The sequence below is a fragment of the Felis catus genome, chromosome C1, assembly GCF_018350175.1.
Source record: "Felis catus isolate Fca126 chromosome C1, F.catus_Fca126_mat1.0, whole genome shotgun sequence".
NCBI classification, from domain to species: domain Eukaryota; kingdom Metazoa; phylum Chordata; class Mammalia; order Carnivora; family Felidae; genus Felis; species Felis catus.
The window spans coordinates 207701499-207718159 of NC_058375.1; the positions used below are offsets into that span (position 1 = coordinate 207701499).

At 40.4% G+C, this 16661-nt stretch overlaps 1 protein-coding gene across 3 annotated transcripts in view; it reads right to left on the reverse strand.

The window, feature by feature from the left end:
* The window catches only part of CUL3 (cullin 3), a 95696-nt gene extending 80038 nt beyond the window's left edge, over positions 1-15658 (reverse strand). For 2 of the 3 annotated variants that reach the window (XM_023259738.2, XM_023259737.2), the window contains exon 1: positions 15165-15658. In XM_023259738.2, the coding sequence (XP_023115506.1) occupies positions 15165-15230 (66 nt within the window). In that variant the 5' untranslated portion in view covers positions 15231-15658. Of the gene's footprint in view, positions 1-1645; positions 1670-15164 lie in introns of those variants that run through there. The other variant, XM_045034548.1, reaches the window with a different exon arrangement.
* Positions 15659-16661: the final 1003 nt, after the last annotated feature.

The following is a 16661-nucleotide window of genomic DNA, read 5'->3' on the forward strand; positions in this document are numbered from 1 at the left end:
CTCTGATGTCCTCTATCCCCCAGGAATCCTTCCCTGACCTTCTATCGCAGAGTGGACTCCTTCTCAGCTCTTTCATAATACTCAGGTCATATCTATCACTACACTCCATACTGCTTCATAATTATCTGTGCATCTTTTTCCTCCAGTAGACTACAAGATACTTAAGGAGTTATATATTTTTCTTCAATGTCACTTAGAAGGCCATAAACAAATGTCTGGTGAAAGTACCTTGATTTATCTGTATTACACTAATGCAAGTTTGAAAACACGAACATCTGAATTAGTAAGCATAAAGATATGGAAATATATTTTAAGGTGCTTATCTACTGCAATTAACGTAATTTTAAAATAATCAAATGTCCTTTTCAAATAACGTATAATCATGTGCAAGCAAGCAATAAACCCTTAAATTTCATTTATCAAGTAGTATTTTCAGATTTTCCTATTCACTTAACTACTTAATCATTAATTTTATTAATAAATATTAACTAGGAAGAAAATCACAGGCAGAAAAGCCCCTTCAGGAGAGGATCCATAAGCTACAATCTTTCCCCTAAATCAAAAAACTGAAAACAAAGGAAATGGGCTTCAAAAGCAGATTCTTCTATATGCATGCTTTTGGTCTTAGAATCTACTGAACATGTCAGTAACAGTGCTAAAATAATTATGTTATTGATGAACCTCAATTTCTCACCCATCCTTGGTACAGAATACAACATTAACTGCCAATGAAAGTTAAAAGAACTAAATGTTAACCTCTAATCTCATCAATATTTTTTTTATTTTTTTTTAATGTTTACTTATTTTTGAGAGCCAGAGTGTGAGCAGGGAAGAGGTAGAGAGAGTGGGAGACAAAGAATCCGAAACAAGCTCCAAGCTCCGAGCTGTCAGCACAGAGCCCCACATGGAGTTCAAACTTGCAAACTACGAGATCATGACCTGAGGTGAAGTCTGATGCTTAACCCACTGAGCCACCCAGGCGCCCCAAATTTCATCAATATGTTAACCATAAAAACATCAGTCTATATACTTCACTCAGAGTCATAAAACTTAAAGGCCTTAACATTGTGTACTTTTTTAAAAAGAGTAGTAACATTTTTTTAAAAGTGATATTCTAAATTATTTGAGCAGGATTTTGATCTCATTGATGAAATTGCTTTACTTAGGATCCATTAATTGCAAATACACTCAGGAAGGAATGTAATGCCTCAACAAAACAATAAAATAATGGAATGCATACACACACGTAATGTTTGCTCATTATTAGGCATATACAGTATTCTGCTCCAACAAGTTCAAGTTATAAAGTGATCAGCAAGGACGGTAAATTCATTTAGCAAGAAAACAAAAGTTCTTTTTAAAAGGAAAGCTATAATTAAGTATTCCTAAATGCTTATGGTTTAATGAGACTTTTAAAAAACAAATCAAGAGTTTAATTTTTAAAAATGACCTCCACCCTCTTGCATCTTCCTAATCCAGGATTACAATTCCCTCATTAGTAAGTATCAATAGCAAAAATAACCTTAAGTGTTTATTTTCTTTCACAAATATCTTTGGTTATTCATCTACACTATTTCAAATGATGTAAAAACATAACCTTTAAAATGTCTGAATTTGAAAGGATGTCGGTCTGTTATATACTTACACATCTTGAAGGTTCTGTAATTACCAAGAGTTGGAGAGAACTACAGCATGAGCCAATTAAACTAAAATGAAGAGAACTGTATTCTTCACATCCACTGTATACAAAGCACAAGAAGTCTTTAGTCCCCTGTGAATAATTTTCAACAAGAAATTTAGAACAGGGTGGGTGGGGGAAAAGGGTGAGAATTTGAAATTCCAAGCAATTCAGAATGACACAGCTAGAAAAAAATAAACAAGGAAAAATGCTTAATCTTAATTTTGAGCTTCAGCCTCAAAAAAAAATTGCTCTGGTACAAATATCTGAGGAATGACAGTATTCTAGTGAGACACAACTAAGCCATAAATTATGTAAGGAAGCTGCCTTCCAGATTATAAGCAACTTAGAGTAATATAAATTCTCTCTCCCTTTATTTTATTGTATCCTTTATAATAATACATGGGACAATGCCTAGGTGACTCTCAAAAACTATGATTTGAATGTAGTCCAGTTACAGTTAATGATGATGATGAGTCTTATCTGATGACCAATGACTATACAACGGCTTATGACATCTGCAATAATCCCATTTATCCATCAGTTAATCTTTAACCAACCTCAACCATCAAAAGTACAACCAAAGACTCAAGTATTAAGGAAAACAGTACCATGCTATACATTCATATTTTGGACAAGTTATTTAACTTTCCAGAGTCTACTTTTCTCACACGCTTGTGGCAGGAGAAATGGGAGATGATGTACTGTGTGGCAATTAAGAAAGTTTGTGAAAGCATCTGGCACACAGCACTTACTCAATACATTCGCTTCTTTACTACACAAAACTGACGTACAGCCTCACTTAATGACTTAAGCCTGCATGTAAAGTTGAGACTGATGTTTCTTTAACCAGTTTCTCTGTGGTTACAGTGGAGATCAGATGAGTGCAGAACCATGCTGCCGAAAGGAGGAACTGATGTCAAGGGAGCAGAGAAAAAGATGATCAATTAGAAAGGCACAGGATCCTGGGACAATTCTGTGAAATCACAACCTAAACCCGATCCACATTCAGCTGGCCTCTAATACCATTATAGAACAGTATGTTTATAATGAGAAAGCTAAATCATCAGTAGAAGGTTCAATTATAATCTGCATTTCAGCACTCAGCAGTAGGAGGCTGTTCAAAAAATCAATATGGAAATTTGGAACAATTTTTTTTTTTTCAAATACCAAAGGTCAAACTTCCAGATTAGCCTATTAAAGTCCATGTAAGTCACAAATGACTTGACTACGACTAATATATTTCAAATATATCTCTCCATGAATGACTTTTGCATATATGAGAAAGGATATGTGTGACATTTCATGGTCTGATAATAATCACAGTAAGATGCAATTTTAAGTATTCTCACTGAGCCAAGAAGTTTGTCACTGTCCTACTGTGCTGTCCTCACTGAAAAAAAGAAAAAAAAGGGGGGGGAGGAGGAGGGGGAGGCAGGCTACATGCCTGGTACACTGAAACACATTTTATCCAAAGAATACAACATTCATTGTAACTGGAACTCCTCAAACATCATAATTAGAGACCTTCCCCCATTAAGAAAATTACTTATACTTTTTTTTTAAATGTTTATTCATTTTTGAGAGAAAAGAGAGAGAGAGAGACAGACAGACAGACAGATAGACAGGGCGTGAGCAGGCGAGGGGCAGAGCAAGAGAGGGAGACACACAATTTGAAGCAGGCTCCAGGCTCCAAGCTGTCAGCATAGAGTCCAACGCAGGACTCGAACTAGGAGCCGTGAGATCATAACCTGAGGCAAAGTCCGACACTTACCTGACAAAGCCACCCAAGGGACCCAAGAAAATTACTTGTACTTTATATCTGAGCGTATGTTTGAGTTCCATATTTCCATCCTAACAATCTAAAAGTATTAATTTTAATCAAAAGTGACAATATTTTCTTCTCTTCAGCCTAGGTCACTAAGTGGTTTTGAAACGGGTAAACCTTGTTTTTTAAAACTATGATAATGTGTCAAAAGCCCTATAAATTGTAAGTTAGTTTACCCTGAAATCAGCGATACACAGTCCAAAGGATGAGGAAAAAAATGTGAAAAAGTATAAATTACCTGTCAGCTTTGTCTTTGAATGAATCTAAACTGTAATCAAATGAGACAGGATACCAAAAATCCATCAAAAAAATTACTACAAAAACCTGGTATCAAATCTGCTCAAAAATTCCTTGAAGCTACCAATTCACACAAAGTATGCCAAAAAAAAAAGCAAAAAAACCAGAGCTAATTTCCCACTGCTTCATGTTACTATTTAAGCATCATCACTGAAATAATACCATTCTTTTTTTTTTTTAATTTTTTTTAATGTTTATTTATTTTTGAGAGAGCAAGAGACAGAGTGAGAGCCAGGGAGGGCAGAGAGGGAGGGAGACACAGAATCCGAAGCAAGCTCCAGGCTCTGAGCTATCACACACAGCCTGGCCCAGGCTCAAACTCATGAACCACGAGATCATGACCTGAGCCGAAGTCAGAAGCTTAACCGACAGAGCCACCCAGGCGCCCCTTAACACCACTCTGATTTTAAAGAACATTCTAAATCCAAAAGATAGGTAGGTGACTACTGCACCATCACAGAAAATGTTTTAAACCATGGTAGAACACACCAGCATTCAGCAACTAGACTGGTGTATAAATGCACCGCCTTTTACTGAAAGTTTTAGAGCTGGAATGAGCATAAGATAACCACAAATTAAAATCTCACTTTACAAATAAGGAAACTGAGGCCATGTGGCTTATTCAAGATCACACAGCTAATTAGAGCAATGAAGAAATCCCAGGGTCCTAAACTAAGTGTCCTTCTGTTGTTTCCTCCATGTCAACTCAAATCACTTGGGTGCACAATTTTAAGACAACATTTAGTAACTGAATAGGCTAATGTTAACACTGAATTATTATGGCTATATGATTGTTTCAGTCTGGTCTAGAGAAAAGACCTTTAACTGGAAATCAGGCTTCTAGTCATGGTTCTTCCATAAATTCAAGTCATGAGAGTATCCACTTGGGTAAATCATCCTCTCTAGTCCTCCCTTTCCCCATCTATTAAGGAAGACTGGCACAGATTCTCGTTAAAATCCCTTTTAGCTTTTAAAAATTAAAATATGAATATAAACAAGAGCAAATAAATGACTTGTTTAGTTGGCTAGGGATAGCTTCATCAAAAAAAAACCAAAACAAAACACTTTTTTCATGTCTCATTTGCATGTACCATGAGGAAAAGTGAATTATTTTAAAGTATCGGCTCTTTGTGCTTCAAAATTGATTTTACTGTTTAACCTACTTCTTAGTATATTCTCAAAGACAAAAATTAAGGATTATATTAAAGTATCATAACATGTTAATTTCAAAGAATCACTTTTTTCTAAACCTATACTTAAGATGAATGTCTGCTAATTGGAAAAAGTTTATAAAAAATTGTGCTATCAGTCTTCTAGTTTAAAAAGGAAAGTGTTAACTCACAAATGTATCAACTAATGTCTTTCTTCTAAGTTATGACTTTGCTTAATTCCAGTCAGTACATATAAGGATACCCTTAACTTATCAACACAAATTTTACTGAATATACACTTCCATTGATTTCAAGTTTTTAGTAACTTTTATTCTCTTATGAGAGATGCATTTTATCTTCAATCTAGCAAGGTTTATACTTTCAAAGTCTCCTTCCAATGACCAAAAACTAATTTCGATTTTTTTTCATCAGGAGTACTGCACTGTATAAATTTTAGGGCCCCTGGACCTGCCCCTGGTTAATAATTTGAACAGCAATCTTAGAATTAATTTTCCAATATATTCCTATTGAGAAAGTAAATATTTCAGAATCTAGCAAATGCTTAAAAGAATACACCCGGGGCGCTTGGGTGGTGCAGTCGGTTAAGCGTCCGACTTCAGCCAGGTCACGATCTCGCGGTCTGTGAGTTCGAGCCCCGCGTCGGGCTCTGGGCTGATGGCTCAGAGCCTGGAGCCTGTTTCCGATTCTGTGTCTCCCTCTCTCTCTGCCCCTCGCCCGTTCATGCTCTGTCTCTCTCTGTCCCAAAAATAAATAAACGTTGGAAAAAAAAAAAAAAAAAAGAATACACCCAAGCAGTGTGGTACAGCGGGAAGAACATGAATTTTTGAATCAGATCTGGGATCTAAATCCCGGCTCTGCCCTTTCTTAGATGTACATGTGATATTATGCATACCTTACCAGGTATCTCTCAGACCTAAACAGATTTAAAACAGTAACATCTAAAGGATTTGAGATAATTACAGTTCCAAGTACCTAAAACACAGCCTAACATAAAATAGACATTCAACAAGTTGTAGTAATAATCTTATAAAGCAATTTCTCATACTATCTATAAATTGAAAATAAAGAAAAAGAATTTATCATGATTACTGTCAAGAGAATAGAGCAAATAGGAGAGGTTAAGGGTTGCTCAGTTCAGAGTTGCTTCAGAAAAGAATGACGTGCAATCATTACGTTAAAGAATTCCTCTTACGATTGAGGGGTTGCTTTTATAGAAAGATATCTCCAAAAAAGCTTGTATTTTCTTAAAGTAGTTAAAGACATTCCTTTGAAGTCTTCTTCGTTTGCTTAGCAGTAACCTTTGTCACTTAAAGAGTAAATCTGGGTCCATGCCTTTCTCGATTGCAAGTACTAAACGAATGAAAATCAAATTTAAGAAGTTTTACTTAACTACATTTTCAACTTGAAACTGACTTAAAAAAATAAAGGAATGCTTTCTAGTAGCAAAACCTCCGGATAAGGGGTTAAGGCCAACGAAAGGAATCCGTTCTCAATTTGTTAGTAATTGTCCCAACTTGCGCAAGTAGAGCTCTCCTTGACTTTAAAAAGGCTGGATTAACGACTAGTGATTTTAAAGCAGTGGTTAATAGAACTTTTAAAAATGAAATCTTTTGTACAAATGAAAACTACAGATGGCTTTAAATAACAAGAGAAGGAGAGTTTTGAAGATACACCTACTCCACTCCTCCTATGCCTCCTAGGTCTTAGAGACCCTGTAAGTATTTGAAAACGACTGTCCTCCATCAAATGTATTACTTTTGTTTGGAAACTCTGCCTTATGATTAAAAAATTCTTTTATATGTCTCATTGATGCCACTGTTTCTCAGAAAGCACTTTCTCATAACTAACCTGTGAGAAAGACTGCTGTAGTTTCCCATCTTAAAGACAATAAAACAAGAGTGTATTTATTCACTGATTCATGCAACATTGCTGGATACTATGGTGCTACACTGACAAAGATCAGTACAAAAAGACTTAACGCCTCCTCTAAAGAAAATCATGTTCTAATAAAGGAGATACAGACTATATACTTTGAAGACTTTTGAAAATAAAGAATAACAGTATGATAGACAGTTACCATGATAAAACAAGAAAAGAACATCTTCCTTCTCTGAGCCCTGAGGAAAGGGGCAAAGAATGAGTAAAGACAGAGGTTAAAGGCTATAACTGAAAGGAAAGAAAGCTGAAGGAACTTACACAAGATAACATTAGTTTTCACAGTGAAGCAGTGGTTAAATTTCTGGAAGACAGATAAAAGAATTCTCAATAAAGAGCTTAAAGACAGTGATTAAAGTTCGGAATAGCTTGCACAGGAAGAGGAAGCAGGAGCTTACCAGGGACACACAAAAAAAAACCTGCCCAGAGGCCCTGGGAGTCCGGCTTAGATATCACCATCGTCCAATTTTCCCCAGGAGTGCACAACAGCCTAAAAAATATAAGCAGTGAAGGCAGATGGGTGGAATGATCCAAGACACTTTGTGCTATTTCTGGCCTTGCTCTGGGGAGGTAGTATGAAAGAAGAGGCAACTAGTAACTAGCAACTAGTTAACTAATAAGGAGGCACCACGGCTTAAAAGAATGAAAGGGATCTTCTTGAGATCCAAGAGCACATTAATGTCAGAAGGAAAACAAGCAACAAGTACAATAGAATAATGAAATAATAACAACCTGCATTTATTTAGAATGCTTACGTTGTGCCACACACTATCCTAAGAGCTTTACATGTATTAACTATTCTGAAGAAGTAGGTACTGTTTTCTCTTCTTACAAAAGAGGAAACAAGTGATTTGCTCACTACATCTAACAAATGGAGAAGCTAAGATAGAACGTAATATCAAAGTTTAAGATTTCTAAAGCAACAAAATGATAAGCTCTAAGACAGAGTGAAGACCACTGTAATAAGAAGAGGCCAGGTCTGTCTGATCATCCTGTTTGATCCTGACCCCCAGGAGGAACACATAATAACTGATTTTAAATTGAATAAATGAATGACTGTGCCACATGTATTGGATGAAATTAAGATCTGAACTGGAAAGAATGTGAGGAAGGTATGAAAGTCTTCAGTGACTAAAGGAACACGTTTAAGAAGTTAGGACACAGTCACAGGGAGTGCAAAAAAGAACAGTTCACAATGGCCCAGGCCACAAAAGGTGACAGATGTGGTTAATAAATGGTTTCGGGGCCTAATGGTTTAAGAATTACAAGGAAAACAGACACACCAACTTAAGAAGATAAGCCTGAATTCCCAGGGTAAAGCCAGGTTTCAGATGCAAAGAAGGCAAAGAACTCTGAGAACAGGCTGAAGATACAGAAGAGTCAATCTGCAATGAAAATGGGGGATCACAGTGGACAGCTCAACAGGCTGAGAAGAAAAAATCATGGAGAAGGGAGTCAATTGCAGAGTACAGCTAGTGAGCCAAAAAGACCGGACTACAGGTTTGGTCTTCAAAAGCTCAAGCCAAGGTTACTACCAATGCATCATACTAGCTCTACTTTCAAATCATCGTTGTTTCAGGAGACTAGGCTGACTACCCTTCAAAGGAAGTGCCACAAGATCATTAATGACCTGCTACATCTTAAGACTTCACTTGTAGTCGCAAAGAGAGTTCAAACATTTCAGAGCGGTACTTGCATCAACTTATCCAATTAATCAATTACTATGGTTTAGCTTAAAGGCCTAGTTTCTCATTTAATCAATCATTCACTAACCATCCACACACTGTGTCTAACACTAAGCTAAGTGCTTCGTGGTTCAAAAGGGTGTCTGGTATAAGCTTTGGGCGGGGTCCACAACCTAGTTCATGAGAGAAACAAAAAAAGAAGGGAACGGAAAAGAAAGGGAAGAAATGAAGAGAAGCAAAACGTATTTTTAGATAAATATTTGGCGCGTACTTTCTATTACGTACATCACACTCCCTCAACAAAGTTATCTAAGATGTGACATACTTATTCCAATGATTATGCAAGAATCATTATCACAACTTTTCTGAATCTACCCCCAAGAGCCAGTAGCATTCTTTGCAAGTGTCCCAACGGTACCAAACCTATATCCTTTGGGACTGATTTTTAGTGTGGTTCAAACTGGCCATGCAGGCTTTTCAAAATGTAAGCTCTAAGAATTGTACCAAAAAAAATGGCAGCATCACTAAAATGAGCATTTAGTATTACAATATAACAACCTGTAAAAATAACATTCAATCTTAACATTTAACTTGTGGCATAACCATGGCTAAATAGTGGTACAAACCGCACCTTTGAGCTAGGTAGTGTTCTAATGCTTTATTCTATTTCACAACAACCCTGTAAGGTAGGTCCTATTAGTATTTTCATTTCAGAGGGGGAAACTGAAGCTAGAAGAAGTTAAGTAACTTGTTAAAGATGATGAAGCTAGAATAAGGTAGAAATGACACTCAAAACCTGGCAGTCCAAAGCCTACACTCTATTATATTCTCAGTCTATTTTTTAGTCAGACTCCCAACACACATGTTGAATAAAGTAAAACTAAAGGAAAATTCCCTACAGACTATCCATAGTTTTATTCTTAGGAGTCGTCAAAGACATGCAAATTAAAGTATTAAAGTACTATTTTTTCACCTATGAAATTAAAGATATAAAATGCTGGCTAAGGCACTGCTACACAATAGAAATACACTAATATAACCTTGACTTGTATAATTAATTCTGAAGAGCATTCCCTTTAGAGCCAGAGGCTCTGCATTAGGATCCTAGTTCTGCCACTTACAAGCACAGTGACCTTAAGAAAATTTCTTGGGTTTTCAAGGCTTCTTTTGTAAAACAAATGATGATTGTACTCCATACAGTTGTGCAAATGAAATGAGTTTACACACGCAAAGCACAGTAAAAGACAAAGAACAGTGTGTGTGGCACACGATAAGCATTCATTAAGTGTTAGCTATTATTAATTCCTACCTTTCTGGAGGTCAATTTGGCAACATATACCAATTCTGTCTGGCTCAGTAATTCCATAATCATGGATAGGTTCAGTATTTATGTGCCTAAATAATCACAGTTGCATTATCTGTAGCAGAGGAAATATGAACTAACTGGAATTAATCAAAATACCTGGCAGTAGGGAAATGGTTAAGCAAACTGAGGTACCCTAGAGTGTTACTCTGTACAAGTCATATTGATATATTTAACATGAAAATACTATATTTTAAAAAAAGTTTATAACGTGACATAGTACCTCAATTTTACTAAGGGTTCAGAAGTGTATGAAAAATTAAAAGAAAACACATCAAAATGTAAATATTGCTTATGTCCAAGCAGTAGAACTAGAGGTGATTTTTAAAATTTTTTTTACATTTATTTTTGAAAGAGACAGAGCACAAGCAGGGGAGGGGCAGAGAGAGAGGGAGACAGAATCTGAAGCAGGCTCCAGGCTCAGGACTGTCAGCACAGAGCCCGATGTGGGGCTCGAACTCATGACTGTGAGATCATGACCTGGACGCTTAACCAACTGAGCCACCCAGGTGCCCCTAGAGGTGATTTTTATTTCCTTATTTATAAATTTAGATACTTAACATTTTCTATCATGAATATGCATCACTTTTATAATTAGAAAATCTACTAAAATGAATTCACTGCTTTGACAGATTATGACTGGTTTTCACAATACACTGACAGACACTAATTGCAATTCCTATTATAGCTCAAGGATTTGTGCTTACTAGTAACACCTTTACTTTTTTGTTGCATTTACAATGAACAAACGAGAACTACTTTCAAAATTGGATTATTCAAAACTACAAATTGTCGAGTAACTTTTACAAAAATTTAACAAAACTGCTAACGAACATCAGATGATCTTGCAAGTAACAGCAAAAAGTTATCTCAAAGGGACAGCTGGGAGCAACTTAGAATACAAAGGGAAGGCATACTACTTTCTCTAGTCTTAAACATATCATCTTCATAAACTGGAAAAGTGCTGTTACTACTTAGCTACATTTAATGAATGAATAACGTACAAACAAGTGAAGCTTTCTCTATTTTGTCTCAATGAACTGACCTTGTGACTGAAGTATTATTTAGAAGGTCAATTTCTACAGTATTTTCTACACTCTAAAATACTTGCAAATTTAATATTGATACTAATAATTTTCCAGGCTCCTGTGAAGGGTTATCTAGGAAGATAATGCAAATATACACATCTTATAGATACCTACTTTATGCTTTTGTTTTTTAATTTCTAAAGCCAGAGAGGTACTAACAGCTACAACCCAACTGGCTGTCCTGGAACTATTAGAAAGAATCAGTCTAAGTTTAAGTGACACTTCAATGAATCTGTTACACCTTACTCCTTAATTTCTCTACACTAGAGAACAAAAAATAGTTAATTCCCCACCCTGTGTGATCTGTCAGACTGTCATTCAGCTTTCCCGTCTATACACTCCAGCAGTCCTAGACAACAACTATGTTCTCTAAGGAAGGGAAATCTATTATGAACATCAAGCTATTCCCCCAAATTTAGCAAATTTTACTATAGCCAGGAAAAACAAAAACCTTAACTGTCTCCATTTGTTATTAAACTCTTGTGCTCGCAGGTATATCACAGATGATCTTAAAACTCATCTCTCTCTAATGTTACTCTGTGCTTTCCACCTAACAATAACCTCCACGTCACTTACTGCCCATGCCACACAGACAGGAGCTCTGTGAAGCTCATCTGGAATTACGGTGTGGACATCACAACCTGAGACTCTTCACCATGATTTAGCATGCGTCTATAAACTAACAATCGAAACCATTTCCAGACCACACTCTAAAGACCATCACTTTCATAACACGATTCCTACTCTGACGGCTAAGCCAAAAAAGACATACCAGAAGAGAGGCCAGTATTTTCATTCAAACGTATCTCCTCCAATCCAATCCAATCCAATCCAATCCAATCCAATCCAATCTTTCAAGCCCATGTGGACAGAACCCATGTGGAAAGTACAGATGGTGAGGAATGGCTTTTCAAACGTAAGAACAAAAGGTTCACCTGACAGCAACTAATCCTACATAGCGGAACAAAAGCTCAGGGGTGAGACAGACGGCAACGGCAAGGAAAGAAGGGCAGAACTTCTTGGGGCAGCACTCTGATCCAAATCCACAGAGCTTCCAGGAGTTTCACAACTCCAGGCTCCTTTCTTAAAAATGTTTTGTGGCCCTTGCTGTTATTTAGGGTACCAAAAAAAAAAAAAAAAAAGAATGTGAAATGCCATATATATTAGTGCACTGCAGGAAAGCTAACAAACTGGGATAAACTTTAACTCCATCAACAATTTATAAATCCAAAAAGTCCCTTATTGTTTTCCATCTTAAAAAGAACTCATTTCTCTTAAAATCTTATGAAAAGCTCTACTTAAAATGCAAATTGTGTATAAAACTGTGGTATGGCATAACTTTTACTCTTGTGAACAATGATGAAGGCACACTTACGGTATGCCCTCAAAACGCTAAAAGGAACTTGACTTTACTGATGGGACTGTATCTGCAGTAGGCTTAGACATCTATCAAATACCTGGAAGTCCACCTACCACTCCATTCTGCAACGAAAACAAAACAATCTCAATACATATTTTACACTTTCTGCATCAATTTATAAAACAGAATCTGAAATGAGCACTTGAGACCTCTGGTAAACTACAATTTCCTTAGACTACAGTACCTACAGTATATATCCAAACAGTAATGCAAAATACAATACCTGTAAGTACTATACATATGTATACACATAAATACTATTTTTTCTTTATGGAATACTATGCATTTGCTACTAGAAGACTGCTAACCTGAAAGAAAAAATTTGAAGGTCTAGGAAGTACTCAAACATTTACCAAAGGATAAGTCAGTGAAATACCATACCACCAACGCATGTATCTTAGTGAAGGCTCAAAGAACTATGACTTAAAAATGTATGTATTAAAAAACAGGATTCTTTTCAGTGGAAACTACTTAGGAGTATGAAGACTTATGAAATAATGAAAAATTATGCTTTTAAAAATTAGCAGATATTAAACCACTGAATATCAAACACCTGTCATTTACTAACTTCAATAAAGGATTTTAGAAAATCTTAGATGGCAACAAGTTATGGACAGAAAAGGTCCAAATGAGATCACAACCATAACACTACGTGTAAAAAAAAAAAAAAAAAAAAAAAAAAAAAAATCGGTTTCGGTACTCAGCGCTAACATATCATATATTATAGTCCTCTGCTAAAGGAATAATGAAATTCTCTCCTGCCTCTTCCAATAACACAACATCCAGAAGGAAGGGGTCTTGATTCTTCCAGCTATACTGACATATTCCAAGCCCCTAGAACAGTGTCTGGCACACAGTAGTATTTATTGAATGAATGAGGGAATGAAGACCAGGTAGGAACGGGTAAACCTAAAGAGACGAAAAAACGGATCACACTTAAAATAAAAGTGGTTACTCACAGTATTAACAAAAACGAGTTAACGTCTAACGTGAGCTATTACAGATTTTACTAACAAATCTGATTTAGAAGAACTCAAGACTTCAAGAATAGCAAATTTTCCTAGAAAACTTACTGTATAAAACTATTTAAGATTCTTTTTAATTCTAAGTTCTGCTAAAAATGTTCACAACTGATTTAGTAGCAAAACACTACCTAACCCATGACAAACCCAGCTCACTTCATTATAAGGGAAAACATGCTGATCGACTTCATGAGCTCTCTTCTGTCAACATTTCTCACTTCCTTTTTCTTTCTCGCATTTACTGGGGGGAAAAAAACTTCAAAAACTCAAAATCCCTTTAATTGGTGTATCAAAACACTCAATTTTCCTGAGCATATCCTATCTTTACATAAAGCCTGGAGTCTCTATGCAGTGACATCACCACTCAGGTTAGTACAATTTCAGAACTCTGCATCAGGTCCATTTTTTTTTTTCTTAAACGTTTTAAGAATTCAGAGCAGTCCTCAAGTTCTCTGGGTGGGCTTCTTACTCAATTGGGACAACCGTATTAGTAAGTCTCCCCTCACTGCAAATTGCCCTTGTGCAAAAAGCATGCTCCAAGCAGCACATACAAACCACACCTTTCCCCCTTCGCAAGTTACGGGTCTATGATGCTAAGACACTGGAGATCTTTCTCCGGTTTTGGTGCTTTACAATCTTCCGTCCAATTGCTAGTTTGTCTATCTTGACGAAGACCTGTTACTGTAGCGACATGAGCAAGTATGTCCAGTTTCTCTGTTACAACAGTACATTTTAACTGCTTGCCATTGGCTACCTGGATCAGATCTGACATCCAAAGTTCTACCCCGTATACTGAACGCCGCAAGCGCCTGTAACGCAACGTAAGGCTCAGAAAGAAAAGTTTCTAGGCAGAACCCGTTGGCGGTCACTAAAACCTACAGAGACGAGCAACTCGGGGCGGTGACTACTCGTTCTTTTGGGCTTCCAAGGCTAAAGAAGGGGCGAAACAACTGTCCAGTGCGTTTTCTCTGGCTTCCCCTTGACCCTCCTACGAGTGGCGAGGCAATTCCTGCGCAAGAGAGTTTGTAAAGTGCTTCGGCAGCCTGTGGACGAAAGACGCTATCAATACACCTGATGTTGTTAGTCCACAACTAGCGAGCGTTACGTGGAACCACTGTCACTGCGTCGGGGGGCAGGTCGGTGGCAAAAGCCTCCCCGAGGAGAGGAAGGGAGAGGGAGAGGACAGTCCCCTTCATCATCCGACAGGTCTTGGTTGGCCATCTTTGAGGCCAGGGGATCTGTGAAACGGCAGCGAGCCCACACGTGAAAAGTTACACGCACGCCCCACACACGGAGGACTTCCACGGTCCCCGTCCCTGCGGGTCCGGTGGTCCCGGGAAGCGGGCCGGGAGGGGAGCGCCAGGGGCCGGGCCTACACCCCCAGGGACGTGGGAAGGTGCCAAGGGGCCCCGGCCGCGGCCGCCGCCCGCGGCTCGGCTGGAGGAGCAGCCCCCGGCTGGGTGCGCGGCGCCGGGCGCGGGGAACGGCCCGGGAGGGCGGCCGCGCAGGGGCCCCGCGCCGCCCCGTTGCCGGGAAGGCTCGCGCCCCGCGGCCGGCGGCGTGGGGGAGGGGAGGCCGGGCCTGCGGCCTGTTGGGGGGAGTTCAGCCCGGGCCTCGCGTGCGGCTCTCCGCCGGGCCCCCGGCCCCGGGGTCCCAGGCGCCGACGAGAGACTCACCGGAAAGGCCCGGATCCGCATCTTGGTGTCCTTCCGGCTGCCCGTGCCTTTGCTCAGATTCGACATGGTGCTCGTCCCCTCCCCGGCGGCGGCTTCGGGTCGCACTCCGAGGCGCCGGTGTCACATTTAAGGCGGGCGGGCAGGCGAGGGGCTACGCTGGGGGCGGCGGCGCGGCCCCCGGGCTGGGCTGAGGAGCTGGCCGGCCCCTGGGCGGCCGCGGCGGGGGCGGCGGCGGCTCGGGCTCCGGCGGCTCGGGCTCGGCTGAGGGGGGGCTGCGCTGGCGCGGCGGCTCCGCGGGGTCCCCCTCACGCCCGGCTCGGCTCCCTTTATCGCGCTCCTCCGCGATGGCGGCGGCGGCGGCGACGGACAAACATCTCACTGCGCAGGCCGAACGTCCTCCTCCTCCTTCTCCTCCTCCGCCTCAGCGAGACGAGATCCGGCCCAGAGGGTGGAGGGGGGAGGAGGGAGGGAGGAGAGCCGGAGAGTGGAGAGATTGGGGGGAGGGGGGTGGGAGGACGGGAGGGGGAGGCGGGCGGCCGCGGCGGGGACGCTCAGATCTCGCGAGAAGAGGGCGAGCGCGCGGCCCCGAGTGGGGCGGGGCGAAGCTTGGGAGAGGGAGGGGTCAACGGGAGGGGAGGAAGGGGCCGGGGACTTAGAGAAGTGGGAGGGACCAGCAGGACGGGGAGGTGGGGAAAGGGGCGGGGCTGAAGGCGGGAGGAGAAAGCTGCCTTTTTGAAAGGGGAACGTCGCGGACGGGGCTATGGACAGGGGTGGTTGCTAATTGGTGGAGGGCGGAGCGGGGGTGGGGTGGGGTTGGCCGTGGTCACGTGAACGAAGTGGGCGGGGGAGGTTCAGAGAGCCGGAGCGGGTCTGTAGTGGGCTGGGTCTTCCTGGGCTGGGCAGGGCTGCGACGGGCCGGGCCGGGGCCGGACCTGGGTTGGGCGGGGCCGGGGCCGCCGGACGGTAGTCTCGGGGAGGAGCGTAGGGGTGCCAGGTGGATAACCAAGTCCTGGAACTGGTTCCTGTGCTTTTCTAGGGCATGTGGACTAGGGAGGTGTACTTGGGCAGAAGCCAGAAAGTTGAAAGAAGAGTTTGTGCAGGAGTCACCTGTAGTGTTAGAAATTAGAGGCCTGTATGCCTTAGGAGGTATTGTGTTTGGATGCGCCGACCCCACTTCTCAGCCCTGAGGGATGGGAGATGGTTAATCCATAAAATTTCCCTGAACTCCAAAAGTTCCAGGGCCTCTTGATTCATTGATACTTCCTAGGGGAACCCAGGACTTAATAGCGTTAAAACCTCTTTTTTCATTATCATTGAAATAAAGTGACAACTCCCTTGATGTAGTGCAATATTTTGGTAAGTGGTGAAAAATAGGCGATAGGATGATAGAAACCGGCTTTAACCTGCCAAATCATTTTTACCATTACCAAAGAGGATTGTCGGCTTTGAAAGACAAAAATTATTGTCCTTTATTCCAGTTTTCTGTAATTTGGGGGG